The 18,038-nt window shown below is 31.6% G+C and overlaps 1 protein-coding gene across 1 annotated transcript; it reads left to right on the forward strand.

Annotated features, from left to right (window-relative positions):
* Nucleotides 1–2,118: 2,118 nt before the first annotated feature.
* On the forward strand, nucleotides 2,119–17,741 carry LOC135950423 (lipase member H-A). Its single transcript, XM_065499968.1, has 6 exons — nucleotides 2,119–2,312; nucleotides 16,403–16,551; nucleotides 16,661–16,776; nucleotides 16,836–17,154; nucleotides 17,224–17,425; nucleotides 17,489–17,741. Exons 1-6 carry the CDS (start codon nucleotides 2,119–2,121, stop codon nucleotides 17,553–17,555), a joined length of 1,047 nt encoding a protein of 348 aa, XP_065356040.1. The 3' UTR covers nucleotides 17,556–17,741.
* The last annotated feature ends 297 nt before the right edge of the window (nucleotides 17,742–18,038 follow it).

Consider the following 18,038-nt stretch of genomic DNA (forward strand, 5'->3'; position numbering starts at 1 on the left):
GAAATTGAAATTGAAAAAATTATAACATCTTGATTACAATACAATGTAAAATATAACGAACTCGTAGTACTTACCAGAGCTGTAAATGAATCACTCATTTTTGAATTAATTCGCGAATCATTCACACAAAAAAATGAATTGAATGAAATTTGAGTCAATTCAAATGAATTTCGTAAAAATGAATTGCAATTCGTTTCCAATTCAAATGAATTGAATTGATTTTGAATTAATTCAAATGAATTTGGTAAAAATGAATTGCAATTCGTTTCCTATTCAAATGAATTGAATTGATTTTGAATTAATTCAATTCATTTACAATTCATTTGAATTGAATTGATTTGGAATTAATTCAAACGAATTAGAAAAAAAATTAGCAATTCATTTCCAACTCCGAAGCAAAATTCGCAGCATATTTAGCAGATTCTTCAATGTCATTAAGTATGCAGTATAATTAATCGACGGTTAAAAAGTCTTCTTTTAAATATAATGCGCCGTTACCATCGTCAGCTGGTGTTGAAAGATTATTTTCGTACGCCTCTATTCTAAACATCCCTAAACGTGGATTTCTTTCAGATGATAATTTTGAAAAGCTATTGTTGTTTAAGGTGAATGATGCATTCTAATTAAATCTAATTAGCCTTATTTATGAAACTCAATTGTGTTTTGAACTACATACATTGTTATTTTTCCTGATTTTTGATTATTTTTGGAAGATAGTTTTATTTTTTTGAAATAAATATAATATAAATATTAGCAAAAAGTTTGTTGTTGGGTGGTCGTGGGTCACAAAATTTCAAAAATTATTAATTGCTTCTTGAATATTAAATGTCGTTCAGTGTATTTCAAAATAAAAATCAGTTCTTCTTGAAGAAATAAACTCCAAACACCATGTTTTCGTATACAGGACAAGGCTTTTCAATTTTTGTACTGGATATTTTCATTTTGGTAGGAGAAATCTTTCATTCCCCCTAGAGATCTGCTCTTGAATTTGATTGATTGCAACTCATTTTTGAATCATTCATTTGAATTGCTAATTCTTTTTTCTAATTCATTTGAATTAATTCAAAATCAATTCAATTCAAATGAATTGTAAATGAATTGCAACTCATTTTTACAAATTCATTTGAATTGAAAATGAATTGAAATTCATTTCTGCCTAATTCGTTTGAATTGATTCAAATTTCATTCAATTCATTTTTCCAATTCAATGAATTAATTCAAAATTTAGCTAATTCATAATGAATTAAAATCAAAAAAGAATGATTCATTTACAGCTCTGGTACTTACATACTTCATTCATAATACAGGCTAAAAGATATTACAAAAATTAAATTAAAAAAAATTTACTCATATGTATTTCTAAGGAAAAACTCTCAAGCTTGTTTGCAAAGAAATTAAACAAAATCTACAGAAAACAATACTAGATGATAATGATCATAATCATAATTAAAGCCTGATAATGATGTTATGGTTTGTTAGTAAATCAGTTTGTTTTCACTACAAACAAAATAAAACTCAGAAACAATTTTCAAGCAAAACCAAACATCAACATCAACAATATTTTGAGCCAATTACTTTACATTCAACTAGATGGGGAGCTTTTAGGCTGCTTGTTTGCAATACCCACAACTAAAAATTCACTCAAGAGTACACAAAGCCTTAAACACCACCTGGCTGGCTGGCAGTCTACCTAGACTAACGCAGCCATGGAGCTAAAGTGAAATTGGCTAAAAATATATAAGTATTTTTAATGTCAGGAATTCAAGTGTAGCTACTCGCAACTACTGGTACTGTGGATGCCGCACTGAACACACACAAGTCTGCCAGAAACTCTTTAAAGTCAACACTACGAAACCGTAACTCAAGGAAGCAACAAGTTGCAATAACGCGAGCGCGAAATTTAAATTTGAAGCAAAAAAAAATCAAAACTATTTGAAAGAGTGGAAAATAATAAAGAAAATTACAAATACATATTGAAAAAAAAATTCAGCTTAAGCGGGAAAAGTAGTTTCGAAAGGCAAATTATTTATAGCAACCACTAAGGATGCCTGGAAATAAAAAGTGATTTGAAAAAGAAATTTTGTTTATGAAATTTATATAAAAAAAATAAATTTAAAAATGAAACTTGTGTTTATTCCCTGTGTGATAACAATACTAAGTTGTTTTGTTACAACTGAGGCATTAATTTTAAATCAAAATGATTTGAAAAATTTCCTACGTAGTGGTGTTTTAGATTTAAATATTTTAAGATGTTTCCTAAGGAATACCAACATGTGTCCAAATCCCTATATAATGCATCGTTTATACACACCGTAAGTGAAAATATATAAGCAAAAGAAAAAGATACACGTTTTTGAAAATTAAGATTTCATTTAAACTCTTAAAGAGGATTTTTATCCTCAACTTTAGTTGACATGTTACACAGTTACAAAACATATAAATACAAATTACAATTTCGATGTCAAAGTGAAATTACTTGTGTATGTTAGCCTGGCTAAAATTTAACACATAAATAGTGTAACTTATGAACAACAATAATTGTGAAAGTCTTTAGTAGGCCGTGTTTAAAAGATTTCATCAATTCCAATAATAAAATAAATTACACAAATAAAATGTTTTAAATACACAAATACCATTTTGGTAAAACAATTATCTTCCAGTTGTTAACAATTATCTATTTATGTTGACACTTGGTAATGAATGTTTAATTCAAATGCTCTTAATAAAGTGAAACAAGTTACACATTTGGTTACGAAAATTATTTTCGTTGAATTTTATTTGTATTGTAATTTCCGAGACTTTGATTATGGATCAAAGTGTCTTAAATAAATTATTGCAAACATCATGCCCAGCAAAACAATAATGACGTTTTTCTAAGCTAAGCTCACAATTAAGAATAAAGGTTTCCCAAATTAGTCAATATAAATCGATTCCCAGCCAAAAATTTAGAAAAGGGAGATGTATGTAAATACTGCAGTAGCACGGTGTAACCAGGAAAGAGAGCAGCTCACTTTGGTCCAAACAATAGGTCCCTTTGTGTTACCCGAAATAGATATAAAAGAGGGCCTGATAGAAATGACAAAATAGGAGGGAAAAGTCAGATAGAATAAAGGAGTAGAAGAAGTAAAGAGGATGGAGTTGAGGAGAATATTAAGCACCAGTCAATTGACGGATAATAGGTCACTCCCGAAAGCTCAGAAAGACTATTTAAGGAACGATGTTCCAGGAACCTGTAGATCTACACTACAGGTTCCTGGAACATCGTTCCTAATGTCGAATGGTGAAGACAGGAAAGAGAGCAGCTCACTTAGGTCCGAACAATAGGTCCCTTTGTGTTACCCGAAAATAGAAATAAAAGAGAGCCAGATAGAAATAAAAAAAAAGAGGAGGGAAAAGTCAGATAGAATAAAGGAGTAGAAGATGTAAAGAGGAAGGTGGTCAGAAGAAGAGATGCGAGGAGAATATTATGCACTAATGTTTGGTCACTCAGTGGAGATTCTCGTGTCTGGCTTGATTAGCCAATTGCTATTCCTAATAAAGGCATTGATACACTCTAACTTCATTTCCGAAAGCTAAGAAAGACTATTTAAGAAACGATGTTCCAGAAACCTGATGCGTAGATCTCCTAATGCCGAATGTTGAAGACAGGAAAGAGAGCAGCTCACTTTGGTCCAAACAATAGGCCCCTTTGTGTTACCCGAAAATAAAAATAAAAGAGGGCCAGATAGAAATGATTACAGAGGAGGGAAAATTCAGAAAGAATAAAGGAGTAGAAAATGTAGAGAGGAAGGTGGTCAGAAGAAGAGAGGTAAGGAGAATATTATGCATCATTCAGTTGACGGATATTAGGTCAGTCGTTGGAGATTCCCATGTCTGGCTTGATTAGCTAATTGCTATTCCAAATAAAGGCATTGATGCACTCTAACTTCATTTCCTAAAGCTCAGAACGACTATTTAAGGAACGATGTCCCAGAAACCTAATGCGTAGATTTCCTAATGCCGAATGGTGAAGACAGGAAAGAGAGCAGAAATAAAAGTGAGCCAGAAAGAATTGAAAGAAGTTGGATAGAATAAAGGAGTAGAAGAAGTAAAGAGGAAGGAGGTCAGAAGAAAAGAGGTGAGGAGAATATTATGCACCAGTAAACTAACGGATATTAGGTTCCCGTGTCTGGCTTGATTAGCCAATTGCTATTCCTAATAAATGCATTGATGCACTCTAACTTCATTTCCGAAAGCTAAGAGAGACTATTTAGGAAACGATGTCCCAGAAATGCCGGACAATGACAAAGAAAATGAAAAATGGTCTAATCCTCCTCTTCATTTTTACAACTTCTGCAGAATTTGTCATAGGGTAGGACAAGACTCCTCGCATGGTTTCCCAATATGCAGTGTTCTGTTATCACCGCCACCACATTACTTAATTGTGAACGTGTCAGGCCAAGAAGGACAACATATATTCTACAAATCGGTTTAATCGGCGCCATATCATTCTGGTTATCGTACAGGTGGGTTCACATCCCCACCTTGTCAGAGAGAGCTCATAGTTACTAATTTGTAGCTTGCAATTAAATAACGAAATCTCGCATAGGAAGTCTATGTCTCCGTCAGGCATCATGGCTCCTTTGTTCGCTAAAACATCAGCAACACTGTTGCCCGTAATATCTCCGTGTCCAGGTACCCACATGAGTACGACTGTTGAATGTCTCATATTTAAGGATGCCGCACATTCCTGTACTAAGTATATATACGAATATCCCTGTCTAATATTTTCTGATAACTTAGCCAGTTAGCCGCCCTTTTAATAGCCGATAACCTAATTCCGAATTCCTGAATATAGCCAAATCGATCTCCCATCCTAGAACCGTCCGCATTGACTGAGAGCCTCGTTGTGTTATGTAAAGACCCATCGATATGAAGGGCCTGGAGATGAAATAATCAATATTATCTGGAAGATTATGCATACTTCCGATTATACTGGCGTGACCGTATGGTACATGTTTCCTCGCTCCAATCACATTTAGCCTGCAGGCCGTAGTTATTGCCATTTTTCTGGCCAACAGATCCACAGAGATCCAGTTTAATATAGTAAAGAGCGACTTGCAGTTGTTCTTACGGTTCCTGTTATAGCTCGAATAGCTAAAGGTTACGAAAATTTTGTTTTTTTTTAGTTTTCATTGGAATTAAAGATTCTCAATTTCATGTTGGTCGATATTTGTCTTGGGTTGCATGTGTAAATGGATTCCATTGGCTAAACTTTCTGATGTGATGAAAATACTTCATCAAAGCTTAGAACAAATAGAATTGGCGACATAATACAGGGGTAGGGTTTTTAGCCCGGGAATTCCCGGTACAAATTTCCCGGGAATTTTGCCAATTTATCACTACCCGATTCCCGGAATTTTTAGTCGGGAATCCCGGCAATTAAAAACTGAGGTAACTACAAAAAATGAAAGTCGTATATACCGAAATTCTGTACTCATATGTACTGATATGCGGAAGAGTATTAATTTACTTAGGACTTACACCACTGCATCTAAGAAGTGATTCTTCATAAATATAAATACAATCATCTACAAAAAAATACAATACAACCATGAGTATTTTTGAATTTATCGTTCATAACAGTAGAAATTAAAAAAGCTTAATCTAATTATGAGATGATGCTACTTTAGATATATTGGCTTACGTGCAGCTGTTGATAAAAAATAAATTAAAAACCATTCAAGAAAGTAACAAGATCTTATTTGAATAATTGTTTGTTTGAAAATTTAAATATTTCTATTGATTCTTAAAACGTACATGTATGTATGCTGTCAGCCATCATTCAAACTGAATTGTCTTGTCAACATTAACGGCTACTGATGTCTTTATTTGTTGAGATTGTGTGATTAGATGCCAAAATGTAACATTTATTCAAGCATAAATTAGTATAACGAAACATTTGAAATTGTTAAAAATTAGACTATCAATTACTTTAGTTGAAAGAAAATTGGTTAAAGAATTTTAATAGACATCATGTAGCCTGACAATATATGAAGTTGCAAATAATACTGGCGCTTAAGTTGTTTGTTAAAGATACAAAAATCACTCCATACATATTTTGCAGCCTTATAGAAAGCGGACTCGATTTAATAATGTCCGTGTGTTTGTTAAAATAGATAATATAGTCATGATGTGAATATTGAATCAATGAATCAAAATTAAAAAAAGAGTTTACCAGTTTACTTGGTTTCCGATATTGACTACGCAGACGACATATGCCTACTGACACAAAATCATACAGATATAGTAGAAAATTTTAAAAAGGTCGAAATGGAAGCATCAAAGGCAGACCTTAGAATAAATATACCAAAAACAAAGGTAATGAGAATCAACTCTTCTTGCAGCATACCGTTCTCCATTCAAAATATCAGTCTTCAAGACGTGAACCAGTTCTGCTATCTAAGTGGTAGCCTAACTGCCACGGGCGGATCATGAAAGCCAGACTATCATTTGACCAGCTAACAACAGTATGGAAGTCTCCATCCCTCGCCATTATCACAAAAATCAGAATTTTCAATTCGTGCGTTAAGTCTGTGCTGTTATACGGATGCGACACATGGAAAACAGCTCTGGAAGATCTCAATACCATGCAAGTTTTTATAAACAGATGTCTCAGAAGAATACTGCGCATCTTCTGGACCAACACTATTTTGAATACCCAACTCTGGACCCGCACACATCAGATACCAGTAAAAGTTGAAATACTAAAACGAAAGTGGGGCTAGATAGGACATGCATTACGCCACCCACCTAATGATATCACCCGAAATTCTATTGATTGGAACCCTCAGGGAAGCAGAAGAATCGGACGCCCGCTCACACTTGGCGCAGACAACTAACCCTCGAAGATACCAAAACAGGGAAAAGCTGGAGTGAAATCAAGAACATAGCATTTAATAGAAATAACTGGAGAAAATTCGTTGAGGCCCTATGCTCCTTATAGGATCAACAGGAACCAATATATTTTTAAATTTATTAGTAAAAAAAAAATTTGATAACAAAAAAATTTTTCCCGATTTTGAGCCACTGCAGGTCCGACTTATTTTGGCCTTATATACGTTGTTTGAAAGGTCTTTGAAATATCTATTATTGGACATCCATATTGTGTATATTAATGACTTAGTAATCCAGATATAGATAAAAAAAAATAGGTCAAAAATCGAAGTTGTTCTGGTTTTCCTTATAAGTATCTCAGCCATTTGTGGGCTGATTGTAAATATTAACCGAGCCGGGAGAATCCCCGATATATTGATGTATGTAAGTTATTTGGGGCCTACGGAAAGTTGATTTCAACATACAGACGGACATGGCTATATCGACTTCGCTAACTATAACGATATAGAATATATATGTATATATACTTTGTGTGTTCGCAAATGAAAAATGTAGAAATTACAAACGGAATGACAAACTTATATAAAAAATGTCAATTATTACGGTCATGTACAACTGTTTTTTATCTCTGCTTGTTGTTCTGTGTCAGCTTCTTTCTTGTAGGGTATTTACAAATTATATGAATATGCCTTAGTAGTATTTCTAAAAAATATGGCAACTTATGAAATAGCAATAATGTTATTTTTAAGCCTGCCTCATCTTTTCACTCAAACATTTGAACAATTTTCCAAGCTTATTAAGCTAAAATACCAAAGTTTGCAGTTGTTGCTTCCATTCATTCATTCATTGTTCGCAACAGCATTTTGTGGAAGCCAGTCACGTTTCTGCCCTTTTGTACAAGCAGCTGCTTAATTTTTTTCTATCCAGCTAAATTAAAAAAAAGGTTTTGAAATACGCTAGAATGGCTAATAAATTTTGCTTTTATGTTAACATATTTGCAGGGCATTTTAAAAGAAAACTATGGAAATCTAGTTGAATATTTTGAGTTGTTGGCAACGGAAAAATGTCAGATGATAATGATACAAAAATCTAAATAAATAGAAAATGTGTTTCTAATACAGTAATACTGTTTTTTACATAATTGAAATTAAAAGTTAATATTTTCCCTTGAATATATTAAATGGCAAAATTCTTCACTGAATTATTTGAAAAATTATTTGATACAATAAAAAAATATTTTATTTTCTGCTAAATTACTTTGGTTTTGTTATTTTGTGAGTTTTATTATTTGTGTAATAACATATTCATAACTTTAATTTGTAAATTATTCAATTAACTTACATAGGTAAGTGATTATTACTAGTATAAATAATTGTGCTCAGAAAAGCATTAAATTTATAGTCTTCAGTTGAAAAGTGTAACAAAGTAATTAAAGAGAGTGACGCTATTACACTTGTTATCTTATCAAAATGTAGATTGCTTAACTCTATGACAGCTTAAGGAGGTGTGAACAAATTAATTTTGTATCTTAATAAAGAGCCAAATGTTGAAAAAGTTTGAAGACAGACGTAATTAAAGTGAACTTGAAATACATATTGGTTGTATGACTTTAAAATACAGGATTTTTTAAAATATTTAGCTTTTATTTTGAAACATTTGTACAATAAAAATTTATTCAAAGTATTGGCCATTGTTAGCTATGACCTTTTCCCATCTTTCTGGCAACATATGGATTCCGAGCCAAAATAACTGCTCATCATTCGAGGCCAAGAACGAATCAAGCCAATTTCAGATACTCCCACTAAATACTTTGTGGGATTCGGTGTCGATGAGGCTGATTGGCCGAACTTCACTTACGATCTCTTACGCTTCGGGTTATTGTAATGGATCCATTTGTCATTGCAAGTAATGATTCGGTGGAAAAATTATTTTCTTTTATAGCGTTCAAGCAGCATTTCAGACATACAACATTTTTTTCAAGCTTTCTAGGCTTCAATTCGTATGGTACCCAGTTTCCCTGCTTTTGGATAAATCCTGCTGCTCGAAAATGTTTTGAAATTGCTGCTTGAGTAGCTCCCAAGTAGCTCTTGTTGAGTATGATAACAATCTTCATCGAGTAATACCTCCAATTCTTGGTCTTCAAACTTTTTATGACTGTCCAGGGGCGATCTTTCCCAGCGGGAAAAAGATGCAGTAAAGAGGCCTTCCTAAAGACCTTCTTTTGCAGACACAAGGACTTCTAGCCGCATTGCAAAATAATTTCAATTTTACACGGCGTGTCATTGCGAGCCAAGGCCTTGCACACTCGCTGCTGTTAGAGGGCTGAGAGAAGGCCTACTTAGGAAGGGGTACTAGAAGACCTACTTTGCAAGGGCTTCTAGAAGGCCTAATTGGGAAGAGCTATTAGAAGGTCTACTTTGGAAGGGCTATTAGAAGGGCTATTCGCCTGTACAAAAACCTGTTATTGCTGATCAAATGAAAGGCCTGTAGAGGAATGTCATATGTAATGCCAAGAAAGGTAGGACTACTGCAAAGCCTGCAAAGTCTTAAGGAAGGCCTAATAAAGTGCCTAAAAGAGAAAAAAGCATTAGAATAAGACATCAAAGGACGGCCTATGAAAAGTCGTGCATTTTCAAGTTTTATAGAACGTCTACCATGGAAGACCTGTTTAAAGTCTTATTAGAAGATCTAAAATAAAAATAAGAATTAAAATGAAGTTGTTTGTTTAATTTTTTGAAACATGATAATTTCTGATTACATACTTAAAAAACAACAAAAATAAATAAGAAGCCACATCAAGCAATTTATTGTTGTAAATTTTGTAAAGAGAGTTAATCAAAGAGATGCAGAGTATGTTATTTTTTGATGCAGTGTGGAATGAGTATCGGATATTTTAGAAAGTGTAAGTATGCCTTTTAGAAGGCCTACAAACTGAAGTCCTATCATTTTTTCCCGCTGGGTTGTCTCGTCTCAATCGGTGTATGTCAGCGGCACTTTTTTCAAATTAAAGGTCCAACTATAATATGCATAAGCTAGCTTAAGGTAATGTCAAAACCGAACGAAAAGTCTGTCAAATGCTTAAGGAAATTCAAAGAAACTTTTAGGTGGCTATAATGTACTTACGTGCATTCAAAACTATTTAGCCCCATTTGAACATTTATGTGCAACTTGCAATTAAAAAAATACGTATTTCTTATTATTTTATCAAAATATATAAATTTTCTTCATCCTTTTCATTTATTTCTTTATTTTCTTTGTATAAAATAAATAAACAGCTGATTCCGTACGGAATGTGCGACCAGCTTCGCCCTTTGCTTAAGCAAATAAAATTAGACGAAACTTGACGAAACTCTCTTAAGTACATTATAGTTTGTCACATACGTTTTATATGTATTCGCACATTTGCTTAAGCTGACTTAAGCTAGTGTATGCATATTATAGTTGGGCCTTAAAAAAGTAAAGCAAAACTTCCCGCATTCTTTGTTCTACATTCCCGAAGCATAAAAAACGTTGTAGTTTACACTAAAATTTTCAATAACTAAGTGAGAAAATTAGGCGGATTAAAATTTAATGTTTATAACTTCTCCAGTACATCCTAAAAATATCATCTTTCCAAGCAATCCATATTACAATTTTACAGCTTTTCATCTCTTAACAGTATTTCTCACGATGGGCTTTATAAACTGTTCTCAAAAGAAACTGATTCAATGGCAAATCTTACAACAACTAAACACTTTTACTAACGCCTACCTCGATTTCATATATAAGTAGATAAATCATTTATGACAACTTCCTTTAAGCCACTGTATAGATTTCATTTCAAAATACTTTAGATAAATACTTGTACAAACTCTTGAATTCTTTTAGCCATTTTCAAACGCTAAGTCTTATAAACACCAAAATTATCAAGAAAAACTCGCTTCGAAAACTTTATAAATTCCTATTATACTATCACTTGTAATTCGGATTAGTGGCCACCAAACAAACCATTTCCACTTACCATTTTCTTACCACAAACATTTGTTTGTGTTGACCATGAATTTCGTGGTCTCTCTTATTGAGCCATTTATAGACTGGTTGGTTGTTCATATAAACAACTTCAACTATTTGAATTGGCAATAACTATTGCTAATATATGTATTTTTGGTTTCTGGGTCAATTTTGTTTTTATTATAAACCTGCTGTATCCTTTGATTTAATTGATGACTGCAATTTGTGCGTAATATTTGGAAACTGTTTGAATATTTATTTTAATTTGGTTTATTTTTCACTGACACACTTAAAACATGTTAGAAACTATTGGTAGAATTTTATGTTTGTGTAAACACACAATTTATTATAGAATGGCAATTGATTTTTTATATTCTTCTTTAAAAGAAATTGAAATGATGAACATTAATACTGTCACTTTCACAGCAGCTGTCATTGTAAAGTTAATTTGTCGCTTTTAAGTGGTAACTGGTTATCAAATGTAGACTAAATATGTATTTACGATCAATAAAATCAGTTTGACACAAATGCTATACAATGTAACATTATCTCACTATACCATTGTCGATTTTATTATGTACACAAATATTGAATATTATTACTAAAAGATTCTGTGTGTTCGTAGGGTAAATAATTTCTTGTATGTCAAAATTCCTGACAATTACTACATTAAACTGGACGATTACGCTTAAGAGGTTAATCTATATTTACTCTACTATTCAACAAATAAAGGGTGAGTTTCATTTCTCTTTAATTTTCCCAGTATTTATCAGGCTCTTACTCAACCCTAAACATTGGCTTTGAAACCATGTCTCTATTAAACACAATATATTGACTACATTTTGTGGCTGATAGTCTAATTCTTCAAGGACATCCGTGATTTCGTTGAATATAACACGAAGTCTCGTCCTCTTATAGGGTTAAACAATAAAATCAGTAATGAAATTGTCAATGACCTGAATGAAAACCAGTAATGAGCCAAAGAGTCAAAAATCTATAAAATCCAATAATCATAATCCTTAATAAAAGACCAGGGACAGTTAAATCGTAAATAAACCAAAGTTTCCCATCCTCAATCAATGATGCTGCTGCATAGGATGCAGTTCTTGTTGACCATTTTGACCAGCTATATAATGTCAGTAGTGGTTATTTCTCTTACCTAAATAGTTGTTAAATAGAAGCCTAATTGAAACTAGTTTCAATTGAAAATACCATGAATATTCATTGAAGTTATAGATAAATGCGGCACCTTCAGACCAATACCCTATCTGAAATTCTGTTTAAATACCAGTATTAATTCCATCGACTATTCAATTAACTCCTGTTCTTCAAGCTGGCTTCAATATTTGATTTAAATTTTTAACCAGGAAAATACAATACTTTCATTAGAATACATTCTAGTTATTTTCTCCAATTAGATGGTGACAACATATTTCGAGGGGGGTTTAGTTGCTAATTGACAGCAAGTCGAATGAGAAAATTAAAGTTATAAGTCTAACAAAGCAGGTATTTCAGAGCAACCACAATGTGAATAATTTAATAGTAAATATTCCTGCGAAACATGGCAAGAAAGTAGCGATGTGAGGAATGAATAATGAGGAAGGCATGAAGTAGTAATATGCAGCTCGTGCATTGTTGTTCCGATGGCATAAAGCAATGACGATTAAGGGTCAATCTCTGAACTTCTAATACATTTTTCGATATGTTCGTCATACGCTAAATACGAAAGTTCGTTAAGTAATTGTAAGATATCCTCTTAAAGGTCGATTTGACAGAAAAGTTGATAAATCGAAGTAAATGCAACGTTTATTTTGATAAAGAATTAACATAATAATAAGCTATTTTGTATTGTTGTAAAAGAATAAGAACAATTTTTCTATATGTGCAACAAAATTATTAGACCTTTTGGCCACAGAAGATAACATTCATTCATGATCATGGTGATTTATGCAATCAAATTGCTTAAAGTTGACAAAGCTCCTAGAATCGGCAATATCTCCACTGAAGGTTTCAAAGTCGATCCAAATACATCATCACCCATTTTTATACTTTTATTCCATGCGATTTGGGAAAAGGAAAAACAAGCCTATGAATTGTTATAAGGAATCCAGATAAATGTGACATTTTTTTATGAAACAAGTAAGAGAGCTATATTCGGCTGTGCCGAATCTTATATACCCTTCACCAAATTATACTTCAAAATAAAAATTTTAAATATTTTTAGGTAAACAAAGTTTATTTTTTTTTCCAAAGTTGTTTTTTAATTTTTTGAAAAAAAAAATTTGGAATTATTTTTAAAAATTTTTTAAATTTTAAATTATATTTTTTTTTGGTTTTTTAATTTTTCGCTAAATATTTAGCGAAAAAAAAACTTTTGTTAAAAAAAAAAATTCGGGTTAAAAAATATTTGTCCGATTTTGATCCATTGTAGGTCCAACTTACTATGGTCTTATATACGTCATTGCAAAGGTCTTTGAAATATCTATCATTAGATATCCATATTGTCTATATAAATGACTTAGTAATCCAGATATAGGTAAAAAAATAGGTCAAAAATCGAGGTTGTCCTGGTTTTTTCCTTATATCTCAGCCATTTGTGGACCGATTTTCTCGATTTTAAATAACAACCGAGCAGGAAGAATTCTGGAGACATTGATGTATGAATCCCTTCTCACGAAGGTGAGGGGTATACAAATTATTGAGGTATTGGTGCTCTCTCCAGAATACCCCTGAATAGCAAGCTCGTTTCAGAGCCAATCAATAATGCTTAGATAATCTGAAGATTCGCTTTATAGACAGAGATACAATTTAAAACATCATACTTCAGAAAAAAAGCTTATTAATTTAATGAACACATTAAGTGTTGGATTCTCTCCTCAATGCCAAGACTGATTAAAAACAGAGATGTCTGAGGTCACCACTTATTTTTATCATGAGGTTTTGGATGATACATTGAATATATCATTATCTGACAACAGAAACATATCCTGGGACATATTCGAACGTCTTAATAGCCGTACGCCAATGTCATTAAACTACAATCTGTAAATAGATCAGGTCAATCCGGCATGTAAACTTTAATCTCCATATCAATGTTGCACAGTGGTTTAAAAACTTTTTTTTTTTGGAAATAATTTGGTATCTTGGGAACTATTGGAGAATTGTTACGAAATTTGACATGGTTTGAGCTGAGGTGTTTTCGAGTTGATTTCCGTTTGTTTAGCTTCCTTGGGCCAATGGAGGCCAGTGCGTAGCCCCTCAAAGTTGGTCACCTAGGGCCTGAAATTTATTAAAAAAACCGCCAAAAATCCATTTATGATCCGAATGAGCTGAAATTTTGAATATATTTGCGGCAACAAAGTCTTCAAAAGTTTAATCGGTGAGAACGAAATTTTTTTCAATAGAACTTCAATCTAAAGACAGTTCTACTCCCAACACGTCCTTGGATAGAATTCATGTTTAAAACAATTGTATTTCCAGCCTTAAGTCCAGTGTCAAGCTATTGAATTATAGTAGTATTACACTTTATATCACTAATTATTACAGATATGCAAAGTTAGAGAAACTATCATTTTAAATAGGCAACAAGTGTATATATATTTTTTTACTTTGACAATTTTGCATCTCACTCTGCAGCGGCACTACGAACAAAGTCCCCAATCCAAAAATTAATTAAAACCCCACATTTTGGGGGCTTAATTAATTATGAATTAAAACTCTAAAGTTCTAAATGAAATAAATCTTACTGTAAGCTTTTGAAAATAACAATTTCAAACATAAATAACATTAAGTCAATAGGTGAAAGCTTTTAGATTGTAGAGTTTGATAAATTGTTTCTCTGTGTTAATGGATTGAAAATAAAAAAATCTTGCGAAGATTAATAAATTTATTTAAAATTGAAAGAATGTTAACTAACGTCCCAAAAAAATTTTGTGGATTTATTTCATTTTCAGTAATTGGGGAGAACTTTCATTATGAATTGTCTCCAATTTTAACCCTTAAATGCATGATTTTTACTTTTATTTTTCTATAAAGTATCAAATATTTAGTTGATTTTTATTTATTATATTTCCTTTAGCTTTAGTTTGATTTAGAATTTCGTTAGCTGAAACTTTTCGTACTCCATTTGATTTTTCTGAATTAGAATCTGAATTAGTATCAAGTTTATATACGTCTAAAATTAAGTGGAACTGGAATGTAGACAATTGGCACCAATATGCATTAAAGGGTTAAACATGAAATAAATCCCCAAAAAATCAACTAAGTCCCTAAATTTCATTGTTGGTATTTTCTGTATAACATTTTTATTCCGATCGGGATAAATTTTGACGTGGGCGTAGCCAAGCGTATTCGAGTTTATGTTATTAAAATGGATCCTATAAATCGTCCCCTTAATAAAACAATAGTGTATAATTTTTTGGCCATTTCGAAATAATTGAGATTAAGAATGTGAGGAAGACCCTTCGAGAGTTCTTCCTCACATTAAAATATAATATGGCTCAACTCCTCAAATGTGGTATTAAGAGACATAAATAGAACATAAAACATGCTGAAGCCATTATAGATAAACGCATTTAAAATACAATATTGTTATCAAATGAGATCTTTTGATAAAAGTGGTCTCTTACTGAAATATTGTTTAACATAAATTTCCTGGTTGCCATAATTCTGCTTTAGATAATTTGGATTTAACCGAAAGTTCTCCTGATATCATTGCTGTCAATTAATTTCAGCGAATATTTTAAATTAAATAAAGTACTATATCAAAGACCGTAGCCAGACGAAGTTTGAAATATAAATGTTTGGCTCTTATTATTAAATTTTATCATGTGCTTAACTTTCTTCTAATAAAAATCATAATAAAAATTATAAATCATTGATAATGTAATAGTTTGACTGACAACACACAACGCTTATGGTTTGACAAAAATGTTTTATTGCAAAAATAAACAAAATTATTTGTATTTGTTAATGAACTTTAAATTAATTGTAACAGTATTAATAAAATAGACACGCAATGATAACAAAAAAAAGCACATAAAAATCATAAAAACGCATCAAAAAACTAATAGCAAAGAAAGAAACAATAAATAAATTTGCCATACAAAATGGTAATAAATAATGGAAACATGAAAAGCCACAAAATACTAGTAAAACTTTTTTGAAATCACTGAACATTGAACATTAAATACTGAAACAAAAGCTAAAGCTAAAATTAAAACCAAAGAGAAATACCATAAATAAGTGGCTAATAATCTTTATAAACATGTAAATGCAAACAAAGTCATTGATATTAATTTGTTTTACAAGCTGAGTTTTGAATAATGAAATATGAATTAATAAATTGTAATAAATATGTATGTTGGAGAAAAGAAATTGTAAACTAGGCTATAATTTCAATAATAAATTATTTGAAAAGACAGGTATTAGATTACTTACATATTTTTAAAACAAATATTAAGCAGTATAGTGTGTATGTTTACATAATTATTTATTTTAAAACAATTTCTTTAAATTTTTGTTTTCTTTTATATAGGAAATCGTCACGCCATGGTATTGCATTGAATATACACAATCCATTGACATTATATCAAGGTGGTTTCAGTAAACATCGTGATACAGTTTTCATAGTCCATGGTTTTAATGGCACTGCCATCGATAGACATTTGCAGTTTTTAAGGGATGGTTAGTGAGTAGTTAAATTAAAATGATCATATGTACAAGACATTAATTAAGTTTGACTCTTAATACCTCTTTAATTGCTATATTTGTTTATTTTTTATTTAATCATAAGCGTATCTATCAAGAGATTTTAATGTCATCACTGTGGATTGGAGGCCATTGACTCAGTATCCATGTTATTTAAGCGCTTTAATAAACACCCGTTTAACAGCCCAGTGTACGGCACAAGTGAGTGAATTTTGGTTAAATCTTGATCAATTAATATTTCTATACATTTTAAATTTCAGATCTATTCCTTTCTCACACATTATGGTGCGGCTCGTGAGAAAATCACTTGTGTTGGTCATTCGTTGGGTGCCCATATCTGTGGCATGGTGAGCAATCATTTAAGTGTTAAACAATATAAAATTATTGGTCTTGATCCCGCCAGACCCCTAATCGAGCGTAAGAAGCCAAATCGCTTTCGTCTATCAATGGATGATGCCAATGTCATACAAGTATTACATACAAATGCCGGATTTTTGGGTTTGGAAGATAATACAGGGCATCTAAATTATTGCATAAATGGTGGACGCACCCAGCCTTATTGTAGGGGAAATCCTATAAGTATGACTGAAACCTAAATTAAAAATGAAATTTTATAACCCTATATTATTAAACATAAAATTATTTTAGGACGTGCTAGATGCTCCCACTTCTTAAGTATATGTTACTTGGCCTCGGCCACTTTTAAACATAAAAAGTACCTGGGTGTACCCTGTCCAGATGGTTGTGTGGATATAACCGGTCCCAAACGGCTGCCCATAACAAAGAAAAATCCCTTTGAATTGGTGGCCCAAATCAAAGAGTATTATATGGGCAATGATGCGCCCGATAAGTAAGCTTTAATTTAATATTCCTTTAGTTACAAAAAATCTTATTGTATTTTTTAACATTTTAGCGCCCGAGGTTGTTATTGTCTTGATGTTCCCTATGTCAAACATTGTCCCTTTACCGATATTACGTAACGTACACTATAATTTATATTTTATAGCTTTAATTTGTTATATTTACCAAGTTAATTGTATTGTTTTAAATTTAATTTATTTTAATTTAATTAGTCTGATGTTTAAATTTCAGTTTTTGTGTAATAATAATTGTAAAAATATGTATGTTTCAAATAAATCTTTAAGTTGAATGTTTTAGTTAAACAATTGTTTGATGAGTTTAATTTATTAAAAAAAATTATTGGAAATATAAACCAATGAAAGTTTGCAATAAACTAACAGCTGTCAACAAAAAAATTAATAATTTGTTTTAATTAATTAATATTCTTTAAGATGGTAAGTATTTATTTTTATATTAACTTTGTTTTATTGGTTTACTTTTAAAGAATTTACATTTCTTTTAATATATTTATTAACTTTATAACGGTTAAATTTTCAAAAACCAATTCACCAACTTTATGACAGTTTTATAATATAATAAAAAGAGTTGCATTTAACTGGCTG

The sequence above is a fragment of the Calliphora vicina genome, chromosome 2 (assembly GCF_958450345.1).
Source record: "Calliphora vicina chromosome 2, idCalVici1.1, whole genome shotgun sequence".
NCBI classification, from domain to species: domain Eukaryota; kingdom Metazoa; phylum Arthropoda; class Insecta; order Diptera; family Calliphoridae; genus Calliphora; species Calliphora vicina.

Excerpts from the sequence above, each read along its gene's own strand:
- LOC135950423 (XM_065499968.1), top strand. The coding sequence starts at position 2,119 with ATGAAACTTGTGTTTATTCCCTGTGTGATAACAATACTAAGTTGTTTT. Across the intron at positions 2,313-16,402 it reads ATGCATCGTTTATACACACC|GAAATCGTCACGCCATGGTA; the intron begins GTAAGTGAAAAT and ends TCTTTTATATAG. Across the intron at positions 17,426-17,488 it reads GGCAATGATGCGCCCGATAA|CGCCCGAGGTTGTTATTGTC; the intron begins GTAAGCTTTAAT and ends TTAACATTTTAG.